This window comes from Patella vulgata, chromosome 7 (genome assembly GCF_932274485.2).
Source record: "Patella vulgata chromosome 7, xgPatVulg1.2, whole genome shotgun sequence".
Classification (NCBI taxonomy): Eukaryota; Metazoa; Mollusca; class Gastropoda; family Patellidae; genus Patella; species Patella vulgata.
In genome coordinates, this window is record NC_065885.2 from 10602530 (window position 1) to 10629196 (window position 26667).

General features: G+C 35.4%; 1 protein-coding gene across 2 annotated transcripts; it reads right to left on the reverse strand.

The window, feature by feature from the left end:
- Positions 1-771: 771 nt before the first annotated feature.
- LOC126828538 (E3 ubiquitin-protein ligase Midline-1) lies at positions 772-26667 on the reverse strand. Of its 2 annotated transcripts, none has more exons than XM_050558360.2 (9): positions 26403-26667; positions 13964-14578; positions 10988-11083; positions 8940-9170; positions 8260-8282; positions 7339-7466; positions 6709-6860; positions 5485-5695; positions 772-4156 (listed from the first exon to the last, which is right to left on the reverse strand). In XM_050558360.2, exons 2-9 carry the CDS (start codon positions 14552-14554, stop codon positions 3858-3860), a joined length of 1731 nt encoding a protein of 576 aa, XP_050414317.1. In that variant the 5' UTR covers positions 14555-14578; positions 26403-26667; the 3' UTR covers positions 772-3857. The 2 variants fall into 2 exon arrangements, with proteins under 2 accessions (XP_050414317.1, XP_050414307.1); XM_050558350.1 differs by lacking the exon at positions 26403-26667 and adding an exon at positions 16937-17072.

Below are 26667 nucleotides of genomic sequence, written 5' to 3' on the forward strand. Positions count from 1 at the left end.
ACCATTTAGATTTTTTGCTACGGGGATTTGATGTTGACAGGGGTGAAAATCTCACTTCCGACACAATGATTGCTCTGCAGAAAGACACTTTACACCCCCTATCCCTCCGCTGTAATATCATCAGTATTACCCAAAACTGCTATGAAATTGCAAATTTGATCCCTTTTCTCCAATTCTAGACCAAAAAAACAACCCAAAAATGCAGGAAGAGGGGAGAAAAAAATTAAGGGAAAAATTGTCTATTTATAACTCGCACTACATTTGTTCCATCATGAAATAATGTCACAAATTCTTAATCAGTTATGTCCCTTAGTAGCATCAGTAGTTAACTGACACACTGTTATTAAAAAAAAATGCTTAACTGTATGCAAATTTGTTAACTGTAACTTTGGAGGAATAATACTGGTGTGAATTTGATAAAAAGTACGGTCGGCAGTAGTCAGCATGCTTTCATTCTATCGTATTATGACAACACATAATTTTGTAGGAATATTACTGACATAAATTTGAATACCGCATCGGAATTAAATATGAAAAATAACAAGGTGCACCTATTTTTTTTACGCACAGATTTGAATTTTTTGTCAATGCATGATTTTTGTGTGTGGTCTAAAACTGTCTGCTTAAATAACAGAGTTATGTCCCTTTATTTTTGGTAAAAATGTCCAAAGAGAAAAATTTTGAAACCCCAACACTGAACGATACACGTGTGTAAAAAAAAATATGTTAAACCTCCGCCTTTCCTCCTGTTTAATTATAAATAACTAATCATTGTCTTCTAAATTATTTAATTCCTATTAGTTCAAACATTAAATTCTACCGCCAGCAAATCAAATCATGTCATTTGAGCAGAAAAATAGGAATACCATCAAATTATACAAATAAAGATAGGAATACCATCAAATTTACTATAAAGATAGGAATACCATCAAATATACTATAAAGATAGGAATACCATCAAATATACTATAAAGATAGGAATACCATCGAATAGGAATACAATCAATAAATAATCATGGTTGTGAATTGACTAGCTTGAATATTATAATGTACAGTACACTTATAACAATAAACTTTAAATTACAAATGGTTTAATGGTCTAGAGCGAGACATTAAGTAATATATTGATACTGCACGAGGCGTTAGCCGAGTGTTGGTTCAATATATTATGCTATGTCTTGAGCTCGAGACCATTAAACAACTTAAAATACAGACACTGTTCCGCACGGGCTTTTCAGTGAAATACTTCATGCGAGTCCAATATTTCATCTAGTATAGATAATGTACAATTGGCAAGTTGCCCATACTGTATTTTAAATACCGTTATTGATATTTGCCATAAAGGAATAACTGCCTTTACTGTTAATGGATTTCCAAAATTCTGTGTGTTCCCTTGTCCTTTATGTTTTGGGTATTCTTGTTCTGATCAGAATTCTCCGCATGTACGTAACAAGGAGTAGGGTCGCCTGTCCAGACTCATCGGTTTTCTCCGGGTCCTCCGGTTTCCTCTCACTGCTAAAGACCCCTACAAGCAAGCGAATTGTTGAAATAAAATTGAACAGTATGTTAGTTACGAAATGACCTAGTTTGTGTCGAATGGAGTTAAACCCCATCTCTCTCTCTTATCTTTCTAATATTTTTTTTGTCACACATTTCTGATAATTACAAAATTGTTAAGAAGAAATAAAAATATTTCTAAAGAAAGAAGGAAAGATAATAAAGACTATATAATTTATATACAGGAATATACATGAAAATTGAACATTGTTAAAATTTTAAATTTACAACTTCAGATAAGCTGTAAAAATAACTTTCAACAAATGTTAGATTAAAGAAGCATTATGCAAGAACTAAATCTGCCCATTACAGGTCTTTCTTTAGGCCTTGAATGTTATGTAAATTATTACTTAATCATTTATTAACTTGCTAAGACCATAATCAACTCTCGATGCCATTGGATGCTCAAGATTTTCAACAGATTTAACTAAAAAATAGATAATCGAGACTTTGTTTACCATCACAACAACGGTAGCCATGACAATCAAGATTCTGTTATTTTCCAAAGAGCCCTCAGTGATTTGACTGAAATTTTCAAGAAATTCCTTTTTCATTATCTAGTTTTTAATTAGCTCTTTATCTAAATGTTACATAATGCATCTTTAAGAATTTTATAACACAACATGCGTATAGACAATATGATACAAATAAATCTCTTGATATAATAAATATAAATAATTATGGCTTTAATATGCAAGGAATTCCATTTTGTAATGGTATGTGTATGTTGCAGGTAGTGCTGGGTTTTGCCACAGCAGTCACGATACGATACTTATTGCAATTTGGGTAATACCATTCTATTCACCAAGACAACAACAGGATCAGCGAATAATTGAGAATTTTAAGACGAGAATTTTTAGTCCTGCCGAAGTCAAAAAAATAAAGATAAAACTGTTTTATATTTCAATATTCATATGGATCAAAATAAGGAGCAAAACAATTTAAGGGTGTTTAATTAAAAGTGATAGGTTAGTTACCGAAGTAAAAAAAAAAGAATTGTAACAAATTTTCATGTGGACATATTGTCAGCATCCCTGTCCTTCCACATTTTGTTTGTGGACACTCTACAGGTCACAATTTTTATCCGATTTTGACAAAACTTAAAATATAGATTTATCTTCCAAAGGTCTCGGTGGTTCCTTTTGATATTGGCATGTATCGGACTATAGCTTGATTGATTATATCGTTAGCTTGTGGACACTTTAGATGTCACATTTTTTTTATCTCATTTTGATGTTTATAACCCAACGATTTTGGTTCCTGTTGATATTGACACATATCAGACTGTAACTTCCTGGGTTATATCCCCTGATTGTAGGAAAAATCACGTATTAAACTCGTTCTCTGTCCATTTCTTGCAAAATGTGGGCGTATCTTGCATGGTAACCACTTGCTTTTTACTGACAGCGCTTAGTGGTATTCAGATAAAAATTAATATGGACAGCATATGAAATCAGAATACATATGGCCTAAAATATCAGCTTGGAACACTAATAACATATTTAATTACATAATTTAAAAAAACCCACCAATATTTAAATAAAAAAGTTGCTTATTCCCAATATAACTTATATTATAAAAGTTGCTTATTCCAAATATAATTTGTGTTATAAAAGTATCAACCTATAAATGTAATATTCTTTTCTCAACATCTTAATCTAGTCTACCGAGCTCTGAATACACTTACATACACATCATTGCACTGAACAGAATATTACTGTCATCTTGTTGGTCAATCTACTTTCGTTTTTATCTGTTTTGAAAAATATTTAAGCAAAAAAACAATGATAAATATTTTTTAAATATCTAAAGCTTAAAATTATTTTAATATTCACAAAAATCTATTAATTATCCAAAACATCTCGAAAAACATGTAAATACGTACATGTGCATACAAACAAGCATGTATATTCATTCACTGTATGTACATTCATACATAAAAGATCATTACTATCAACTTGTCTAATCTGGTCAATCTACTTTCGTTTTTATCTATTGGGAAAAATATTAAAGCAAAAATAACATAATAAAAACTTTTAAATGTCTAAAGCTTGAAAATCTTTTAAATTGTCCAAAAATCTTCACAACCACATTTAAATATAAATAACCAAGTTTAGTTAAATCAAGCTAAGAAAGCTGATTGGTCAGTTTTCAGAAAGGCTATCTGACATTCACTAATCAGATTTACCGGTACAAGCCATAACAATAAATCATGTGTAGAAAGCCGATTGGTCAGTTTTCAGCATAACTTGAGAGGAAAACTGACTTTCACCAATCAGATTACAGGCCATGATGAAAAATCATGTGTAGAAAGCCGATTGGTCAGTTTTCAGCGTAACTCGAGAGGATAACTGACATTCGCCAATCAGATTACAGGCCATAATGATAAATTCGTACTCTGTGTTTGGTGCGAGACCGAATGCTCTATGTTCTTGACGACCATATAGACAGACACTACGCCATATCCTGTTTTGTCCGAGAGGTCTGTAGAGTAGATAGTGTGATATGTTCTGCTCACTAGCGACATCTAGAGGACTGGAACTGAAGATCTGAATGGACGATGTAAATGATTTACAAAGATTCTGTAAGATAATTGGCACTGTAAAAAAAAACGAGAACAAATAAATTAACAGCAAGACTACGACGAAATAACTCTTACTCAAGAATGCCTAGTACAGTGCAGGCAGAGAGAAAAAAGAGGGTTTAACGTCCACTCGACACAAACTAGGTCATTTCAGGACTAAAATATGGTTCAATTTTATTTCTTAAGCATTGGCAGACAACCCACGAGGTTGGGCAGGCGACCCTACTCCTTGTTACGTACAAAGAGTGGGAGAAAATTGGAGGACCTGGAGACAAAACCAACGGGGTTAGATAGGCGACCCTACTCCTTGTTACGTACTAAGAGTAGGAGGAAATCGGAGGACCCTGAGAGAAAACCCATGGGGATAGATATGCGATCCCACTCCTTGCCACATAAAAATTTGTGATTGTAACCACTTCACTTGATTCAAGTTCCATTGTAAAAGAACCCTTGGATTTGGAATTCAATATAAGAGTAGGATGTCTTGGCAAAATTTCCTTCATATCATACTGCATAGCATATGCCCGTCTTCATTAGCCCAGTGGGTGCAAAAAAGTAGGAAGTTAAACACCATTTCATTTCATGCAAAAAGAGAAAAGAATAGCTAAAATGACAACTAAGAACCAAGATAAATTGAAATATTTAAGAAAATTAAAGGTCTTAAATGACGTTGAACTTTTAATGTATTTGAAAAATTAGATAAGCAAATAATCGACACGACTCTTGATTATTTTCTATAGGCATTATGGGAGATCAGATAAAGAGTTGACAGTTGTTGCTATAATAGTTAAAAAATAGATAATGTAAATAGAAGATGCTGAAAATTTCAGTCAAATTGATCCACTCTGAACCAAAATATTAGCTTTTGATTTTTGGGCTAGCCTCGATCATCATTATACTAAAGACTGTACTTTATAAAACAAAGTCTCGATTATCCATTTTTACGTTTAATCATATTTCACAACATGTATTCCAATCCGCTTAATATCGCAGGCTAGCGATGGCATCGAGAGTTGATAATGGTCTGGATAAGTTAATTAATGTCTAATTAATAATTTAGATAATATTTCAGGCCTAAAGAAAGACCTGCAATAGGCAGATTTAGCTGTTGCATAATGTATGTTTAATAGAGTTGAATTCTATAATATTGAAGCCATGTTTGACACTGGCTGAGTATTATGATTATAGCGTTATGATTACGATTATAGCACTATGATTTTGATATTATTGCATTATAAATAAAACAAAACACATGGGAAATCGCTAAACAATTAACACAAAGTACTTCATTCTGACAAGCTCACTGAAAATTCAAGAATGTATAAAAAGATAATTCTACTTACTAGGCACAGTACAGTCATTAGTAGACAATGTCACACACTGAATGACCTCCGAATTGGAACTTTTACCCGCTTTATTGGATGCACTAACACAGAAAAAATAGGTTGTTGACGGCATCAAATTCTCATACAAGAAAACCAATGAACTAGCACCATTTGGCATATTTTTAGCTATGGGTCTTTCTTCGTGACAGTTCCGTAACAACAGAACATCCTGAAAATAGCCAGAAAAAATCACAGATTAACAGGATCATCATCGTTGAAATTCTGTTGTAAATTTTGTAGATATTTTGCATACCAATTTTCTTTGTTGCATTTCATAGCAATATTTGACGCATGTTCTGTGAATATGACCGGGTCATTTTAACCACAGACACCCCAATTTTTCAAATTTCTTGGCTGAGTACCCCAGTGCCCCCTCTAACCAAAAATCCTACGTTCGCCACATTATCTACAATTTGTCATGATCAAGTTTTCTAATAAAATTAAATTCTGTTAATTTTGGGAGCAAGCTGTGTTAATTTGAACCGGAGAATTATCTGTTGGCCCTTTTGTCAGCACAAAATATCCCAATCGGATTAAAACACAGATCCTATTTCATTTCGTTTTTATAGTTCAAAATTTCGTTTTACTTGTCTATACTACACTAGTATCTGGAAGAGTTGTTATATTACCAGCGTTTCGGTTTAAGTGAGGGATTAGCCAATGAAACGGTCTGTTACTGTGACTTCTTGGCGTGCTATGCACGGTATTGTGGGTAAACCACTAGAAACATCAACGCTGATTGATTAATCAATGTCTGACATCATAGGTTCAAAACCTGCGTGTACAACCCCTGACACGACCTTCGAGTACAACTTGTCAGATCTTCATGTAGTGTAGGCCATCGAAAGTATTAAAAAACAAAACGAAATATAGATCTGGGGCCTGTTTCACAAAATCTTGACTAAAGATAAAATTCAAATTTAGTAGCTACTTCAATTTTGATTGGCTAAGCACTTAAATCAATCTAATATTATCCAATCAAATTACTAAAATTTGGATTTTTATCTTAGTTAAAATTTGGTGAAACAGGCCTCTGTATTTTAATCAGATTGAAATAATCTGTCATAGCACACAGCAAAGTTTCTGGTAGCAAGCATATTTTTCAAAGTAATTTTCCAACTATTGTATTAGGATTGAAACCCTCCGAGAAGTATATCTTTCAGTAAAATTCAAAATACGAACCTCAATACCCATACCCTTCTGTTCTTCCGAACAATAATGAGACTCGAAATAATCGACAACATCTTGTGAGTTAGTATGAGGTAAAATACCCAGGGCTACTGTAGTCTCACTTCTACAGCACTGATTCACTTCTAAAACTGGTGTGGATGGCACTAAAACAAATAATGTACATTTAAAAAAAATAGGTTGCCAGGCAAAGAAATACAGGCCCACAGCAGCTAAGCTGTCAGAGCAGTCAACAAAATTTGTCACATTGTGAACCTTTAGGTTAATAAAAAGCAAACTCTTTCTACTGTATAATAGCATTGGTGCATTGACAGACATGATCAAGGGCAACAACTCAATAATTATCCAAATGTAAATACATTTCGAACAGATAAGATGGTATGTAACTTTTGTGGATGAGTGTTCATAAGATTTTACCAAGTTAGCAAGGGTCATAACTCTAGCAGTAATTAAAAATATTTAGACAATGCTAAAAATACTCATATTCTTTGGAAAAAATTGATTTCTATTACCAACTAAACAAACTACCTAAAAAAATATAATTGACTGAACTGTAAGCCTTGCTATGAAGACAAGAATGAATTACAGTATTTATAATAAAAATTCTACCCTCTTTTTTTTTACCTGTTAAATAGTGAACATCACGTAACACAGCCCTTTCGTTTCTAAAATCTACAACTTTATTATTTATTGTAACTAAATCCATTGTTTGAACTCGACATCTTTCACCATCTGCTACTGTCTTTCTAACTCTGAAAAAATAATTGTTATCATTATTTTACCTTTTTATCAATTAACACTCAAATTCTCCAGGTAAACCTAACCATTTAGCTCTTTAGCACTGGGTGGTGGGTGGATGGCTGAATGGTTTAACATGTGCACATTAGATCATAAGGACCATCACTGAGTCAAGTGGAGGGGTTTCGATTCCCCGTTTATATGTGACAAGGAGCGTCGCCTATCAAACCTTGTGGATTTTCTATGTGTCCACTACACACAAGCAAATTATTGACATAAAATTGAACCACATGTTAGTCCCGAAATCACCTAGTTTGTGTCAACTGGACGTTAAACCCTATTTCTCTCTCTCCAATTAGCACCAGTTATAACCTCTGTGTCTGAAAAGGACGCATAGATTGAAAACAATATTCTTCCAAATTGACTTATGGAATATGTTTTGCTTTGTTCATTTCAAATGGAGCTCGACATAATGGAAAACCTGATTTAAATATTGAATTCTAATTGTTGTTTTTAGCAGGCCCGTGGGGAGAGGGAGGGGGAGGGGGGGGGTCGGGCAATGTCCCCCCCCCCCCCCTGAAAAAATGTTTTGCCCCCCTGAAAAAAAAGTTGCCGACCATAGCTCTAACATAGCTGCTGTAGACTGTGGCCCCCTAAAACCTTCACTGCCTCTCTGCAGCCAGCAAGCTGGCCACGGGCCTGGTTTTTAGTGTAGTGGATAACATTGAGTTAGAGCTATTAGCCCTTTAAACTATTAAATCTGTTATTAAATTCTATATAAAACATTATTAATATAATAATACACACCTTTCATTCATTGCTGCAGCTACCTGGAAATTAAAGAAAAGTTCTACCAATTAAAAACTATGGAAAGCATCAGAGCATTTTACATTCTTAAGTCGCATTGATGTCATCCTTATCAGTGATTGTAGCGGCTTTGCAAATATTCTACTTTTGTTTGGAATCTCAACTGGGACCTTTGTTTTTTTTCTCTCATCCAAACAACTAGATTCTATTCCTTGCCAGGCTCTTTGTCCTGTACCAATGACATTGACAAAGTGAAAGCAGGCTATAGAAGTCTGAGGAATTTTCTCAACTCTGATAACAAATCTCCCCCATGTTAGGGAATCTTTAACATGTTGCAAATGTCATACACAAGACCTTCTTTTTATCTCCCATCCGAACGACTGGACAGGGGTCCTTGCCAGGGCATCTGTCACATTCAAAGACAAATTTATCTTCAAACTCTGACAATGAATCTCCTCTCCATGTTAGAATTTTTGTTTATTGACATGTAATCTGTTTTTTTTGAAAAATATTGACAGGTAACCATGGAGATTATTTACAGGTAACCATGGAGATTATTAACAGGTAACCATGGAGATTATTGACAGGTAAGCATGGAGATTATTAACAGGTAACCATGGATATTATTAACATGTAACCATGGAGATTATTGTTATGGAATAAGTAAACTAACTTCATACCTCTAGAAAACCTGTGGTATTTTTGGACATGTTCTCTTTTGTGAAACCTTTCAAACTATCTGCCGAGTCTAGAATTTTCTCCATCATTTTCATGCTTTCCTCTTTATCATTTAGTCGCACTCTTTCATCATATTCCAAGTCAGCGAGAAAAAAAGCCCGTTTATTCTCTACTTCTGCCAGCAGCGTATCACATTCTTTGTTTATTTGAGCTCTTTTTCTGATCATAGTTTGCTGTTTAGACAATAAAAACAAAGTGATAAAATATTGGAGATTATGTGATTAACCGTCATTCCATCAGGGAGGTGGTGAGGGCATAAATACCTTGAATACTTTGAGTAGGCTATCAAATGAGTAGCACAAATATCAGAGGTGGTGTGAGGTGAGGTGGTGCAAGCTCCTGGGGGGGGGGGGCTTGTCTCCAGGCAGAGTGCTGGCCTTAGACGAATGCTTTTACATTGGAATCTGAACTGATAAGTCAGCTGCATTAGACAGAGAAATGCCAGTAATTAAAGATAATTTAATTTATAATGGGGAAGTCCCAGCTAACTAGAGATCTTTGAAGATAAAAAAAAATAAACGGATGCCATCACACCTCACTCAAAGCATTTAAACTTAAAAAAAAATCAGCTCAGAGCAATTAGTGATTATGGCATCAATTAATGAATAAACCACAAATTAATTATAACCACATTTCAGTAATTACCCCAAAATCATCATTTGCCAACATTCTTCCAGATTTCGAGAGAAGTAATACAAAAAATACAAAATGCATTGGTAATTGCTTTTAGATGATACGCCAATATATAGGCTACCTTTTTATGGAATGTTGTTAACTTCTTCAAATGGGAATGCTATTCAAAAAATTATGAGAAATTGTGTGCCTATTATAAAACATGTGCATTGGTTTTGGAATGTAACCCGACTCCAGCATATCATTCATTTGCAATACGTCGTGCCAAATACAATTTAGATGTTAAGAAGCCAAATTTTGCTCTACTAAATTTGACTGATTGGCTAGATTTTTTAAAACGAATAATCGCCATTTGAGACAGATTTTTAATCCCTTGCTAACTACAATATTGCACAAGTAAAATCTCCAAAAGAGATATATGTAAAAAAAATGGTCCGCAAAACACTGACCATTCTCTGGAGATGATATATAAACCATAAAGTTCCACCCAGGGGTGGATAAACCTTTCAGCATGCTCGGGGGGGGAATTACTGCTTTGTTAGATGACAAATTCAAAATATTTAATTAGTTTTTCATCGTTTTGTGTCTTTTCTTACTGTTACCTTCTTTGTCTCAATATAATGACGTGTATAAAACCTCAGAAAAAATCTAACCACGCGCTTGACAGATTGTTTATAGTTTATAATTTGAATTACATATATATGGCGGCACCAAAATCGTCTAAGTGCTTAGAGCCTCTATAAGTCTTAATCTGGCACTGGCGCCACCTATAAGTGTTGGGTAAGATAATTTGATGGGTCTCTCTTTAATCCGATTAAATCAAAACCGAGTGGTAATCTATCGTTGATATATTGATTTTGTTTTTTTAATTAAATGTTAAATAATCAATAAGAGTACATATTAGCGTGGATTGAGCAGGGAAAAAACACAGATCCTATTTCGTTTTGTTTTTATAGTTCAAAATTTCATTTTACTTATCTTTACTACACTTGGATCTGGAAGAGTTGTTATTTAACTCGGGTTCTGAATGGTGTCAGGGATAAGCCAATGAAACGGTCTGTTACGGCGAGCTTTAGGCATGTTTTGCACGGAACTGTGGGTAATCCACTAATAACATTAGCTGATTGGTTAATCAAATGTCTGACATCATAGGGTCATAAGTCGGTGTTTTGACCCCTGACGTGACCTATCGCTACAACTTGTCAGATCTTCATGTAGTGTAGGCCATCGAAAGTATAAAAAAACGAAACGAAATATAGATCTGTACTTTAAACAGATTGGGAAAAAATTAGATATTGCTGATAATCAGAGAGCTTTAATATTTTATTGTGCAGATATTCTGGAAACTGAGACCTACCTGTAAGTCTTTTATATGATCTTTTTCTATTTTAACATTTGTCTTTAACTGACATTGACAATCATCTAATCTCTTCATGTTCTGATTTAAACTTTGCTGAAATGTCAATATCAACTTATCAACACATGCTCTCAATGGCAAAAAGTCTATAAATGTCAATATCAACTTATCAACACATGCTCTCAACGTCAAAAAGTCTATAAATGTCAATGCAAGATACGCCCACATTTCAGAAGAGATGGACGGTGAACTGGGAAAACTGACAGGGCTCATCTCTCATTATTCGAGTGCTTCACATTGAATATGAAAAAAAATGTGGGTATATAGAAATGGAAGGATATGGAATGAAATGGAGTTTAACGTACTACATTTCTTCATCAACCAGGTTAATGAAAATAGGCCTACGCCATTAGATATGTTCATGAGGGAAATTTTGCTCTTACTGCATTGCTGCAGACTATATTCATTTTGGGTTCCAACTGTCACCAGAAAAAAAACAGTCATCTTTATATGTGATGTTTTATCATAATTAAAATAATATAATTTATCTTTCATTTGATATAATTATATGAAATTGATTTGAAGCAACAAAAAAGGTGGAATTTCTTCATTGGGAAATAGACATGGTTATGTTCAGAATCGTGTAGAATGAATTGAGATTGGAAGCAATCCCCAGAAAGTATTCCATTGGTTGTGGGTTTAATGTCCACTAGATCATTTTGGTACCAACACATGGTACAATTTTATTTCAATAATTTGCTTGCACGTAGGGGATCACGTGGCTAAGTGGGTAAGACGCTGGCTTGCTAGACTGCAGGTCGGGTGTTCGATCCCTGCATTGGCCGAGAAAGTTCATCCAGATTTTCCGGCGTGGTTTCTCCTTGTCAGTGATGCAGGACGGAGGGCCTGACAAGGACAGCTGTCTAGTTGTTCGGATGGCACGAAAAACCGAGGTTCCGTGTACATATTGATGTGCACGTAAAAGATCCCTTGGCAGTTGGAATTCGATATAAGAGTAGGCCGTAGCGCCGCTGCCCGGGCAAAATTTCCCTCATAGCACACTGTATGGCGTATGCACGTCTTCATTAGCCCAGGTTAGGAGCAGAACAGTAGGACGTTAAACCCCATTTCATTTCATTTCATTTTGCTTACACGTAGAGGGTCTTTAGCAGTGGCAGAAAGCTGGAGGAAAAGGAGAAAACCCATAAGGTAGGGCAGGCGACTCTAATCCTTGTTACATACAATCTGAGGAAGATACCTTATGACAGACCTTATAATCTAAAGTGCAAGCATGAGACCACCCAACCACCCACCCCTACCTAATTCTTATTTATTCAAACATTGGTCTGTATGTCAAGATAAACTCTCTCAGTGTATACAGATCAACAACTCTTGTTCAACTATGTCATCAATGACAGCATTCTGTGCCAGCGCCACTGATAACATGCAAACATCCCATAAATAACTCAAATAACTGTTTTTAAATTCAAACTTGGCATCGGAACAAACAGTCAAAAAACCCATACAAACAACAGAAATAGCGCAATATACATCAATTACATGGAATGAGATTGGAGAAATGAAAAATAAATATTGGCAGTGCACTCCACCTTAAAGGAGCTAAATCACTAATATTTGGCACCTAGAAATTGACACAAATCGAATGGCAATCTCTAGCGTCTGGTTATTTCAGTTATTCCAGTGCTCCCAGATAAGAATATGGGTTCATCGTTTGACATGACTTGTGCCCGTGGAATATGTCTAGCCTCGTTCTTCGAGTCCCTTGTTACAAATGGCACTGAAACGCATTATGGTAAAATGTTTATTTTGTCTTAAATATTGGATATCAGAAGCCCATCTTTTCCCAGTAAGATCACAACATCAATGTTGATTTAAATTGACAAATAATTCGTGTTTTCAATGTCGAAGACTTTAGATGATATTAAGTTAGAGACTTAACTACTTTAAATACTAGCACTGAATTCTTCAACCATAAGGTTAGGTCATTAAGCCTGTTATTATTTGAATGGCTAATATAATCCTGAGAGTTATAGTATATACTTCTAGATGTAAACAACCCCACCCATGGTAAATATATCATTTACTTTTGGCACCGGTGTTTATGAAAATATCTTAAATTAAATAGACTGGTGCCTAAAAAGCTTACAGAGGATTTTACAGTATCACGAATCCTTGCTTTTATATAAAAACAAGCAGGATACCCGGCTCCGCCAGTGGCCCAAATTGGTGGCCTTAACCATTCATTGGGTCATGCTGGTTAATTTGATACCACATATGTGGGCGACAAAGCGTTATTCGGCTGGGGCCCCATCCCAATTCGCCTCATAATTAAGGCCACACCAATTGGATTTTCTGTTCTTCAGGAGCACCTGTAAAAAAATTTCTTATTTCTTTGAGAAAAAGACTTATTTAAAGTAGCTAAGTCTCTAACTCAATATCATCCAAAATCTTCAACATTGAAAACACGATTTATTTGTCAAATTAAATCAACATTCATGTTGTGATCTTACCGGGAAAAGATGGGCTTTTGATATCCAATATTTAAGACAAAATAAACATTTTACCATTGGTACACGAATTGTGTACCATAATGCGTTTCAGCGTCATTTGTAACAAGGGGCTCGAAGAACGAGGCTAGACATATTCCATAAGTCATGTCAAACGATGACGCTATATTCTTATCTGGAGAGCATGCGCAATAAATAATTTCGGTGTAGACTGGTATAACCAGACTCTGGAAATGGCCATTCGATTGAGATTTCTGGCGTATTTCGCCGAACTTATCTGATTAGAAATTACAGTAAAAACATAAATGATTGAATGTAAATCAGTTTATATACATTCATAATACATTATTATATACGTTGTGACACATTTGTGTCAATTTCTAGGTCCCACACATTAGCAACTTAGCTCCTTTAAGATTTCGAGAAACAGGGCCCAGTTACTACTTACCCTGAGTATAGTTGATGCTTCTTGTAAAGACAGAACAGAGTGATCTCTATGGTTGTCATTTTCCTCACACGCCAAACAAAATAAACGTCTGCATGACATACAATATAAACTTAACTGTTCACCGTGTTCTGGACATAGAGCCTCTGGTTGAAGATCGTTCTTGGGTTCCACGATCTTATGCGTGTTAAATGGCTCCTTATTTGGAGGATGTGACTCACGAAAACACGGAATACAAAACAACAGATTACAATCCAGGCACGACCTTTTAGCGCGTCTGGGAGGCTTTTCGCAAAGTTGACAAAAATAATTGTCATCTGTTTCTATACTGGCATCACAAGTGACCAATGTTTCGCGGTCTCGTTCCGCTTGCACTTTCTCGATGATGTTCTCAAGGGCAATAACTCTTGGTAGACTACTGATTCCGCCACTAACATAACAACTGTCTCGACACACAGGGCAACGAATAAAATTGTAGTCAAATATGTTTTCGGCACATGGTCTACGGCATAGAACATGAGAACAGGGTAGAATAATGGGATGGGTGAACAGATCCAAACAGATCGGACATTTTAATTCGTGATCCACATCCATATTTCTGTTGGTCAAAGTGGACACCTGAAAAATACAAAAAAAATTCATTTGTTACATTAAAAGAAAAAAGAAAGAAATGAAGTGAAATGTCCTTTTATTCTGAACTAACCAGGTTAATTAAACATACATTATGCAAGAGCTAAATTTGTCTTTTGCAGGTCTTTCTTTACGCCTGATATGTTATCTAAATTATTAATTAGACATTAATTAACTTATCCAGACCATAATCAACTCTAGATGGCATCGCTAGCCTGCGATCTTTAGTGGATTATGAGCCGATTTACTGCATAACTTTCCTTCACTGTTTATCGTTCTGATCAAGGCTAGGCGGATATTTCAAATGCTTTTTTCTCGGTTTATAGTGGATCAATTTGAATGAAATTTTCAGCAAATTGCCTTTACATTATCTAGCTTTTAACTATTATAGTGAGAATTAACTGCCAACTCGTTATCGAATCTCCCATAATGTGTCTTTAATTCAAGAAAATGCCGTACAGTGTGCTATGATAGAAAGTGTTTCGGTCTTCTCTTCATTGACTTCCCACTGCCAAGGGGTCTTTTACATGAACGTCAATGTTCATACAGGACCTCACTTTCCCCGTACTCTCCAACTTTGTGGGTTTTTTCTGGGTCTTCCACTGCTGAAGACCCCTTATTGTTGAAATAAAATTGGACCATACGTTAGTCCCAAAATGACCTAGTTTGTGTTGAGTGGACATTAAACCCATCTTTATCAAATTTCCATGATTGGTCTCCACTTTAGGGGATGGGGATGATGCCCTTTTCTTTCCACAGTAAAGAAGTGGGCTGTGGAATTTTAGCGTGGCAGAGAGAGCTTTGACAATGACCCTCGTCCTGGAAGGCTATCAACAGCAACCATTCAAAAAAACATTACCCGGGTGCATGACATGGTGATGTCTGATTGACGATTGACCACTCAACATATTGCCAGTGTTGTGGCAACTCTCATGTGAGGGTTGAGCACATTATCACCAACGAGTAGGAATGACAAAAGTTTCTACAAGATGGGTGCCAAAGCTCTTGACGGCACATCAGAAACATGTCAGATTCCTGATGTTCCGTGACAGACCTGTTTCCAAAAAATGAAAAATACGAACTAGTCGGTCGTCATTTTCCTAGTAATGATGCTGTCACGTCAGCTATGAACGACCTTTTAGAAAATTTCTTCCTACCATCATCCAGATGTTGCAACATCGTTGGTAAAAGTGTGTTCACCTCGAAGGGGACTACCCGGTATGTAGAAAAATAAATGTAAACCATCAGCTTTGTACAGGTCTTTCACACATTGGCCGAGAAAGTTCATCCAGATTTTCGGCATGGTTTCCCCTTGTCAGTGATGCAGGACAGAGGTCCTGACAAGGACAGCTGTCTAGTCGTTCGGTTGGGATGAAAAACCGAGGTCCCGTGTACATATTGGCGTGCACGTAAAAGATCCCTTGGCAGTTGGAATTCGATATAAGAGTAGGCTGTAGTGCCGCTGCCCGGGCAAAATTTCCCTCATAGCACACTGTATGGCGTATGCCCGTCTTCATTAGCCCAGTTTAGTAGCAGAACAGTAGGACGTTAAACCCCATTTCATTTCATTTCATTTCATTTCACTTGTAACCTTTCACCCAGCTCTCGTTTTTTAAAATCGTGATTTAAAATTTCTTATTCTTTGAAAAAAATATCTTGTGATTATGATGTCATAAAAATGCAGCAAAATTTTACTGGATGGCAAAATTAAAAAGCAAACTCCTGGTCTGGATTGCCGCTTCTCTGTCTGTGTATATTTGTTTCCATGTTGAAGGCATAGCCCAGCTTAACCGGAGCGGGGCCCTGGGCCTGACTAGAATCGCAGGGCCCCTAATGCGACGAAAAAATTATTTCATATCTTTTTAAATGCCACGCATGCGTAACACAATTAAACGGTCTGTAATACAAGAATGATTACATACTATCTGATCACATTCGAAATCTATTCAATTCCGAATGGCATAGAATGCGCGGAAATGACATATAACGACGGGGAACTGTTATAAAAAGTGAAATCACCGATCACCAAGAAGGTTGAGCAATAGTTCCGTTTCCGCCCTCGCGCCGCTAGATCGATTACCGTGAAACTTTCATCTGGAATTTTAATTTTTTTCTCTTTTTTCCCTGAACCGTGGGGCCCCCTAAACCGTGGGGCCCGGGGTTGAAGGACCAAATTCCCATAAATGAATACAGATCAACCCATTGTAAAGTGTGTAATTGATGGCTTAAATAAGATTTAGTCTATCATGCACTCCTCACAAATGTAAAATGATATATTAGATAGGAGCTAGCCTGTCATGCACTCAACACAAATAAATGGCATATAAATGAAATAACAATACCAACCAATAATTGTAAACCCGTTTTTCTGAACATGATTATAGTGCGATAATCTCTCTCTTCCTTACTGATAATCTGGATAATCCGTAAAATCCTTATAATTATAATCCAATGAAATCTAACACACTGTGCATTACACAATTAATCCCTGAATAATGCGTTCAACGACTTCCTACGCCTATTCATATACTATACCTTGATTGATTTTTACACAAAGGATAATCCATATTTAGCTCGGAATTATTCAGTCTGACTCACAATATATCATGCAATGGCTAATAATATTATAAAAAAATATTATAAAATCATGCAGTCTCCTTCACAATATCATGCAAAAAATATTATAAAAATTATCCAGTCTGTTACAATATCATGCAGTAGTCAATAATATCATAAAAAATATTATAAAATTACACAGTCTCCTTCACAATATCATGCAATAGCTAATAATATTATAAAAAATATATTATAAAATTCTTAACAGTATCATGCAATAAATAATAATATTATAAACTCAAATCCACGTCGAACTACAAATTGTTTGTATTTATCCCTGTCCATTCACGATCTTAAAGGCTCAATACCACTCTTGTTGTAACTGAATAATATGTCCCAATCTTTATTCTAGTCAACAAATTGTACTATTTTACAATATTCCAATTAATTGATGATACAAATTTCATCTTAACACACCTAATTTAAAAAATTGGAAAAATTCAACTAAATGATTTGAATTGAAAAGCCTGACGTAAAGCTTTTCAAATGTGACTTGGATTTAAAAATATTTTTAAACCCTCTGGACAAGTAAAATAGGATTTAATGGATACTTTACACAACAGGTAGGACACTAACACATCTAGTACTTAGAATAAGGCTATTTTTTATTTTCTGGAGCTGTCAAGCCAGCAAGAGTGTTATTGTCCCTTTAATGTCCTGCACGAACATGCTATACTGGTAATTGAGAATATTATTTTCATATTTCAACAATGCACAATAGTCACTTTCCCACTCCTTTATAAATGTCATACCACACATCGCTGTACGTCAAGTTAATTCACAGGTATTCAACATTCCATTTTTATGCTCAATATATCCAAGAAGCAATATATAATGTGTATTTATCAATAAGAATCACTCTCTTAGGTTGACAATAGTCTAAATAAAATCTGTTTATTATTATTTTAAAGATGTCATATATATACTACACCATTGCTAAATATCAAGTTAATTCACAGGTATTCAACAGTCCATTTTTATGCACAATATATATAAAAAGTAATATATAATGTGTATTCATCAATAAGAATCACTTTCTTAGCATTGACAATAGTCTAAATAAAATCTGTTTATTATTATTTTAAAGATGGCATACTACACCATTGCTAAATATCAAGTTAATTCACAGGTATTCAACATTCCATTTTTATGCTATATATCCATGAAGCAATGTATAATGTGTACTTATAAATAAGAAACCCTCGTCTTAGCGTTGACAATAGTCGAGAAAACATGTGTTTATTATTCAATGAAGGGTTGATCTTATTATTGAGTTAATTTCTAAAGATGTTTCTAAGGAAATGTTTGTCTTGTTTCTACATGAAAGAAATCAATGACTTAGTTTTGTATAAATGTACTATATATTCGATTTCCCTTGTTCTACAAGAACAATAGTCATTCAAGGTATTCTATGGTCGAATAATTGATTGGTAACAAAGCAAATAGTATTATCAGTAATACAGACCCAAAACACATACGGCACTTAATGTCTTCTCTGTCAGGAATGAAATAAGGTTTAACGTTCTACTTTTCCGAAGCAACTGCAGGAATTTTGTCATTCCAAATTGTTGGTGATACTGTGCTCAACCCTCACATAAGAGATGCCCTCAACACTAGCAATATGTTGAGTGGTCAATCGTCGATCAGTCGTCACCATGCCATGCACCTGGGCAATGTTTTCTTGAATGAAGAGCCGGGAAAAACGACAACAATGATTGAATGATTGCTGTTGATGGCCTTCCAGGATGCTGGTCATCATCAAGGCTCTCTTTGCCACACTCAAATAACCACAGCCCGTGTCTTTACTGTGGAAAAGGAAGGCGCACTTCCCCTAAAGTGGAGACCATGTCGGCATGTATTTGTGTTGAGGTTAGTCTGTTCAGTTGCAGGTACTTGATGACCAGCCTATAGCCAGTTTTGTCCATTTCTGGTGATTTCAATGGGTAGGTTCACAAGATGGACAATAATAACACCACAGTTGCAGCCCTCGTACTCCATGCAGTGTTCTATAAGGGAAATTTACCCTACAACTACACAGCAGCCTTTCAGCCTACATTTTATTCAGTTATAACCGCCAATGGTTCTTTTACATGCATGCCAATGTGTACATGGGACCTCTGCATGGGACCAGATGGGGGAAACCAACCATGCTAAAATAAATCCTGATGAACTTTAAGTTATCTAACCATTCTGACTCTAGCTATTATAAGTTATCTCATTGTTCACACCATGCTGTAATATGGCTGTCTTATGTATGAGGATTAAAAGCTGGTTTTTGAGGTAACCAATTATGTACCTGTCATAAAAGTTGCATGAAGGCCATCTTAATGGTTTTGAGAGAGAGGGAGAGAGGGAGAGAGGGAGAGAGAGGGTTTAACGTCCACACTCGCCCACACTCGACACAAACTAGATCAATTCGGGACTGACATATGGTTCAATATTATTTCATTAACTCGCTTGAGCGTATGGGTCTGTAGCAGTGGGAGGAAATTATGAAACTGTAGAACCCGGAGAAAACCCACAACGTTGGACAGGTGACCCTACTCAAAACCATGCCACTTGACTCAATGACAGACCTTTTGATGCAATGCACACATGCATGTTAACCATTCAGCGACCCAACCCCCCTTGTGATTTTGAATCTTGCAAACTACAATGTTGTGAAACATGCAGCCTTTTCATTGGTGGAAATTTAAAATCTTAGCACAAATTTTAGCTCTAGGCCAATGAAAGTGTTGAATTCTTAGAATATCTTAAGTTTAAATTTTCATGAATAAGGCCCCAGTATTTACAAAGATCCAGGCAATATAAACAAACCAGTGCCACCTGCGATATCACCTCGGTGGAAGCGGACGTAAAACACAACTAACAACTAACTAACCTGTAAGTGTTGGGTAAAATCTTTTGATGCGCCTCCTTTAAATCGAATTGAATCCAGGTCAAGAGATTATTTAACATTCATATTTCTTTTCTTAATTATATATGAAATTAATTTGAGTAAATTTTAGCATGGAATAATTACACATTATCTGAAAAGTGCACGATCGGGTTAGACAACTTTAAAAACATTAAAGATACATTATGGGAGATTAGATAAAGAGTTGGCAGTTCTCACTATAATAGTTAAAAACTAGATAATGTAAAGGGAATTTGCTGAAAATTTCAGTCAAATTGATCCACTCTGAACTGAGACTTTAGTGATTGAATTTTAAGCTTAGCCGCAATCTACATTATCATACTAAAGTCAGTACGATAAAAAAAACATAGTCTCGATTATCCATTTTTTGATTTAATTATCAATGAGCATTGAGCAGCAGAGCGGATTCTAATCCAGTAAATATCGTAGGCTAGCGATGACATTGAGAGTTGATTATGGTCTGGATAAGTTAATTAATGTCTAATTAATAATTTAGATAACATTTCAGGTGTAAAGAAAGACCAGCAATAGGCAGATTTAGCTCTTGCATAATGTATGTTTAAATTGTTTATTTAACAGATCTGTATATTAGTCTACTATTATTCATTCAAAAAAGGTACATTATAATAATAACAGTTCATGAACTATAGTTTAACCTTAGATTTTGTCATAATTCACACCTACATATCACCTGTTGTGTTTGTATAACGCAGGTACTGCAGACATATTCAACTTTCTATAATACTTATACAAAATAAAAAAAAAATATGACTAATACATTACCTTAGACAGTGTGTATCCATTAGGAAAGTTAGTAAAAGCTACCCTGAATTTCTTTCATCATTTAAGAAAGAATTATAGAAACATGAACACACTTGATCAAAAAGAAAATTTATTCCATTCCCTTCGCACTTGAATGGACTACCCCTACCTTAATATAAATCTAATACAAATAAAGAGCTCAGGGAGTATAAAGGAAATCTTATTTATAGATATTAAGGGGTGTTTGTCTCCTACAAATGTAATTCACTTGAAAGGTAAGACAGGTATTATAAAGAATTAAGACATGTATTATGTTCCAGGTGATTTATAGTCGAAGACAGATTTATCTACAAGTTTATCAAAAATTCAAAATGGACTTAAAATAGATCGATATATTATCCTGATCGTTTAATAATCCTAAATAAATATAGATGTTTATTGACAGAGATATCAACTATATTATGAAATTAAATGAAATGAAATTGGTTTAACGTTCTACTGTTCTACTCCGACAGGGCTAATGGAGATGGGAATATTATCAAACGGAAGAAGTAAATTAAGTTATGAATAAACTGAAAGTTTTTAACTCTTATATCTTAAAATATCAGCTTACCCCTCCATCTGTCCAATTAATGTTACATTAACCCCCCTGTCTAATTAATATTACTTTAACCCCCCCCCCCTCACCCAGAAGTAAGTCCATTGGTACATGGGGTGTTAAATGGTCGATTGGTTAGCGTGTGTGCGATGTATCACAAGGTCGGTCACTGAGTCAACTGGCGTAGGAATGATTCCCTGGTTGTACGTGACAAGGACAAAGGTCGTCTGTCCAACCTTGTGGGTTTTCTCCGGGTCCTCTGGTTTCTGGGGGGGGGGGGGATTGCGGAATGGTAAGCACATGTGCATTGTATCATAAGGTCTGTCATTGAGTCAACTGGCATGGTTTCGATTCCCAGGCCAGGTTGTGCATGACAAGCAGTAGGGTTGCCTGTCCAACCACGTGGGTTTTCTCCGGGTCCTCTGGTTTCGTCCCACTACTAAAGAACCCTACGCGCAAAAGAATTATTGAAATAAAATTGAAACATGTTAGAGCCGAAATGACCTAGTTTGTGTCGAGTGGACGTTAAACCCTATTTCTCTCTCTATCTCCATTGATACATCATCGGGAGAACCAAATGAAGTAGCTTTGAACCATAATCTATAAAAATCTACTGTAAAGGATTTACATATAATTTTCACCGGCAACAGACAGGACTAAAGAAGAAAAAAGTCTGGAAGGGAGGCCCATGAGATCATGTACCATATTTCATAATAAAATTCTATTAATGGACTAATATTTGGCAAAGTAAGCATTGAACCTTTATGTTTGTATATAGAATTAAGTTACAATAATATGGCATGTCTTCTCCTTAAACAACCTCAATATTGGTAATGGTAAAATGCCAACAGATTTAAAGGGCCTATAGCTCTAACTCAAAATTTATTCATAATATTTGACAATAAAATCATGAATTAGAATTCGATATTGTTCCATTTCAACCAATATTGATGTTGTTATTTCTCGTACTATGAAATTATGACAAAAAGCAAAAGAGATAAATAAGAGTAGAATGGATTAATGTAGCAGAAACGATTGCCATTCAATTTGGACAGCTCGCTTATTTCACTGAACATATAAATGGTTGGAAATTACAATAAAAATTTAAAAAATGAATGTGTATCAGTCTTTTTCAATTATATTACATTAATATGTGCCTTTAAGGTTTTAAAGAATAGAGTTATACATCCTTTATTGTTTTAAAGAACAGAGTTATACACCCTTTAAGTTACACTTCTATTGAACCGTCAAACATCATTTAATGTTTTAAAGAATAGAGTTATAAATCCTTTAAGGTTTTAAAGAATAGAGTTATACATCCTTTAATGTTTTAAAGAATAGAGTTCTACGCCCTTTAAGTTACACTTCTATTGAACCTTCAATAGATAATTTCTAATTACTAGCCACCAACAACATAATTATAGTTTGATCAAAAGAGAACTAAAGCTAACAGTATTATATAAACTTTAGTAGGATATAATTACATGTACTTATTACTGTTAATTCATATTTTACGAGATAATTAGCACAAAGTTCTATATAACACAAAAAAAGATGAGAAAAAAGGTGAATAATCAAGTCTTACATTATACATGAACAAACAGCAGTATGGTCTTATACTAATCTGATTAATACACAGATCCTATTTCGTTTCGTTTTTATAGTTCAAAATTTCATTTTACTTGTCTTTACTATACTAGGATCTGGAAGAGTTGTTATCATTGACATCTTCTGAAAGGAATGAGGAATTAGCCAATGAAATGGTCTGTTACGGCGAGCTTTAGGCGTGTTTTCACGGAACTGTGGGTAATCCACTAGTAATATCAAAGCGGATTGGTTAATCAAATGTCTGATGTCATAGGGTCAAAAGCCACTCGTATGACCCCTGACGTGACCTATCGCTGCAACCGGTCAGATCTTCATGTAGTGTAGGCCATCGGAAGTATAAAAAAACGGAACGAAATATAGATCTGTATTTTAATCAGATTGGGTCTTATACATGGATCACCATAGGCATGGGGAGTCAATCTCAGTTGGGGGAGCTGAGGCTATTTGGCCGAAAATTTTCTTTGGCACCTGAATTTTCAGATTGAATCAATCATTAACTAAAATGAGTTTTCCACAAAGCTGTGATGGTTGTTTATTTTTAATTAATTAAACAACAATATAAATTTACAATGTTCCCCATTCTCTGACGTTTGTGCACGAAAAACAGAAATACCTTGCCCGAAAAAAAGGACTTTTCACTGAATCAGGGTGGTGGGGGGGGGTCGGCAGGGGCTATGTGGATCACACCTACAGGAGCCGCAGTGGCTCAGTGAGTATGCCTTTCTTGATTAGCAAGATTTTTGCAGCAAAGTAGGACGTTAAACCCCATTTTATTAATTCATTGGATCACACATCAGCCAAGTCCTATATGTAGACAAATCAGACTTTTTTATGATTAATTTTAATATTGCAATATTACTTGAATATGTATGTATTTTTTTCTTCCGTATAAAATGGTGAATTTCTGTCACAGACTTTATATGTGAGTCAATGATTCTTATAGATGTAGGGAGCCATGGTTTGATCGGAGAAAGTCCCTCAGGATTTTCCAGTGTGGTTTCCTCTTGTCAGTGGTGCAGGATAGAAGGCCTGTCAAGGTACAGTACAATGTCTAGTTGTTCGGATGGAAAGAAAAAGCTAGGTTCTATGTATCACTGAAAAGTTTTGTCATTAAAGCATGAGTCTAAACTAATTTTCAGTAGCCCTATTTATAGAAAGTGGTTAGAAATTAAGTAGCAGGTTAGAAATTATACCGTAGTCATTAAGTAGCAGGTGTGTAACCTGTAATGTATACATAAACCCCGCCCAACACCTTACTTAGTGTCATAACACCTACTTCATAACCACTGTTTGATTACTAACCATTTTAACTGACTAGTAAATATTAGGCATATAAAATGACAACTCAGATTTGTTTGTGCCAGATATTTCTATTTTTAGAAATCATGCACTGTTCTTAAGTGAATGATATACAGGTGGGATCCAAGGTGTACCCTGTCATGGCCGCCAGACTCAATTAGGGGGTCCAGAGCCTGAAATAGTTGGAATTGGCATTTACAGCATTCCATTTTTCCAGGCCCCCTGTAGTCCTCTTTTTGCACACACAAATTGTCACGAACTGTCAGTACAACATTTCTATATGTAGATCTGAAAATATCTGGATTCCCCCCTCCCCGATCCCAGGCCCGTAGCTAGGGGGTTGGAAGTGGGGTAGCCCCCCTGGATGCCGAACCCCACCCTTTCCCTTGGTTGCAATATGAAGCCAATGACCAACATGCCCATATCAGTATGGGTGGCCCATAAAGCCGAGTGACATTGGTTGGGCTGATCCCCCGCTCCCACCCCTAGTTATGGGCCTGGATCCTTGCCAGTGATATGTCTTACGTGTATATGTTTTATATTATAAGATCTGTATTGTGACATTATAAAGTTACTACTAGCACTGTTTGTTATCTTACTGATATCCGACTTTCATCACCCTTTATCAATCTTATCTACATTATTCACACCATGTGGTAATATATTATACTCTAGTCTACCTGAACACCAGGTGATAATAGATTTATACCTGGACAAAACCTACACAGGTGTAATATAAATATTTATTACCTACTCTGTTGTTAAAACACTAAATAACAAGCAAACGAAAAGCGGAAAGACAACATATCACCTATAGCTTTTAAAGATGCAGTATCTAAAATTTAGATGCAGAGCTTCTATAATAGTTCAGGGGGTTGGATTGCCGAATGGTTAGCATGTGCACGCTGTATCATAAGGTCTGTCATTAAGTCAACTGGCGTGGTTTCGATTCCCCGGTTGTATGTTACAAGGAGTAGGGTCGTCTGTCCAACATCATGGGTTTTCTCTGGGTCCTCCGGAAATGACCAAGTTTTTGCATTAATAGTTCTATGGTATTAATAGTTCTATTAATAGTTCTATGGTATTAATAGTTCTATTATTACTATTAATAGTTCTATGGTATTAATAGTTCTATGGTATTAATAGTTCTATAGTATTAATAGTTCTATATTTTGCTGCTGTATATATAATCAGGTGGTATATGATATAAGACAAGAAACCAGCTGTGTTGAGTAGTATCAGTTGTATAATCTACACTAATCCTTGTCTCAGTGTTGATAGTTTTATCTCTATACATCCTGTATATTCCTCAAGCAATTAGTTCTAATCAAACCAAACACTGTGAGGAGTATATGTAATATCCCATATATCAGTTTACAGGGATGTTATAAAACAGTGTCTTATTTGTTTTTAACATTGCCAGAAACATGCATAAAGAACAAGATTGGTGGCAATTTATAATCATTTATTTGTCTAGACATGAGGGCATTATCCCCTATAGGTATATTTAAAGCTGATGATGTCATTTCCATTTTCAGACAAAAAGTTTATCTAATTATTCATGACTTAATGGATGCTAAAATGTACTGAAATTGTTATTTACAATTTCATTAAGAAACCAAATCCAAAACATCAAGGTGATAAATTTTACCCACAACTTAATGGTGGCACTGTTTATGGTCCCCAGAAGATAGCCCATCATATCTTAATAACTAACCGAACACAGAATTGAATCAGCTCGATTTAGAGATTCAACGTCCACAATATTATTGTTTGAAAGGTATTTAAGGAAATCAAGGTTCTGATTCAACGACAAATAGAAGCTAGGATGTTAAAATTAGAAAAAAAGTTTACCATTCTTTGTTCTTCGTATATAGTTCCAGTCGCAGTTCCTGCAATAATCAATCTTGTAACCTTTTCTCACAGAGACCGATGTAGGCTATTTACACATACGTGTAGATATCGCCTGACAGTACAGATGTAGATAACAAAGAAATATACCAAATACTTACCTCTATCTAGAAGATGGATTGGATTTCTAATGTTCTACCTCAACATGTCACGCCGACCTTTTTCTGGTATGAGTACGACTACGACTACGTGATTTCTAAACGGATTCAGAAACTACGAAGCCGTACTTCACTACTTGGAATATATAATATGCTATCCTCGGGCTAACTATTTTACTCTCCTACTGATCAAAACATCACAGAAACTTTACTTAAGTTATAATGGTAAACTCATTCCCAGGAACCAAACCACGTGGCTCGGCGCCAA

Coding starts and splice junctions, on each gene's coding strand:
- LOC126828538 (XM_050558350.1), bottom strand. CDS start 16,966: ATGTTCAGAAAAACGGGTTTACAATTATTG. Junction 6,861..7,338: donor TGATGTTCACTATTTAACAG/GTAAAAAAAAAG, acceptor TATTTGTTTTAG/TGCCATCCACACCAGTTTTA. Junction 5,696..6,708: donor AGAAGGGTATGGGTATTGAG/GTTCGTATTTTG, acceptor GGCTATTTTCAG/GATGTTCTGTTGTTACGGAA.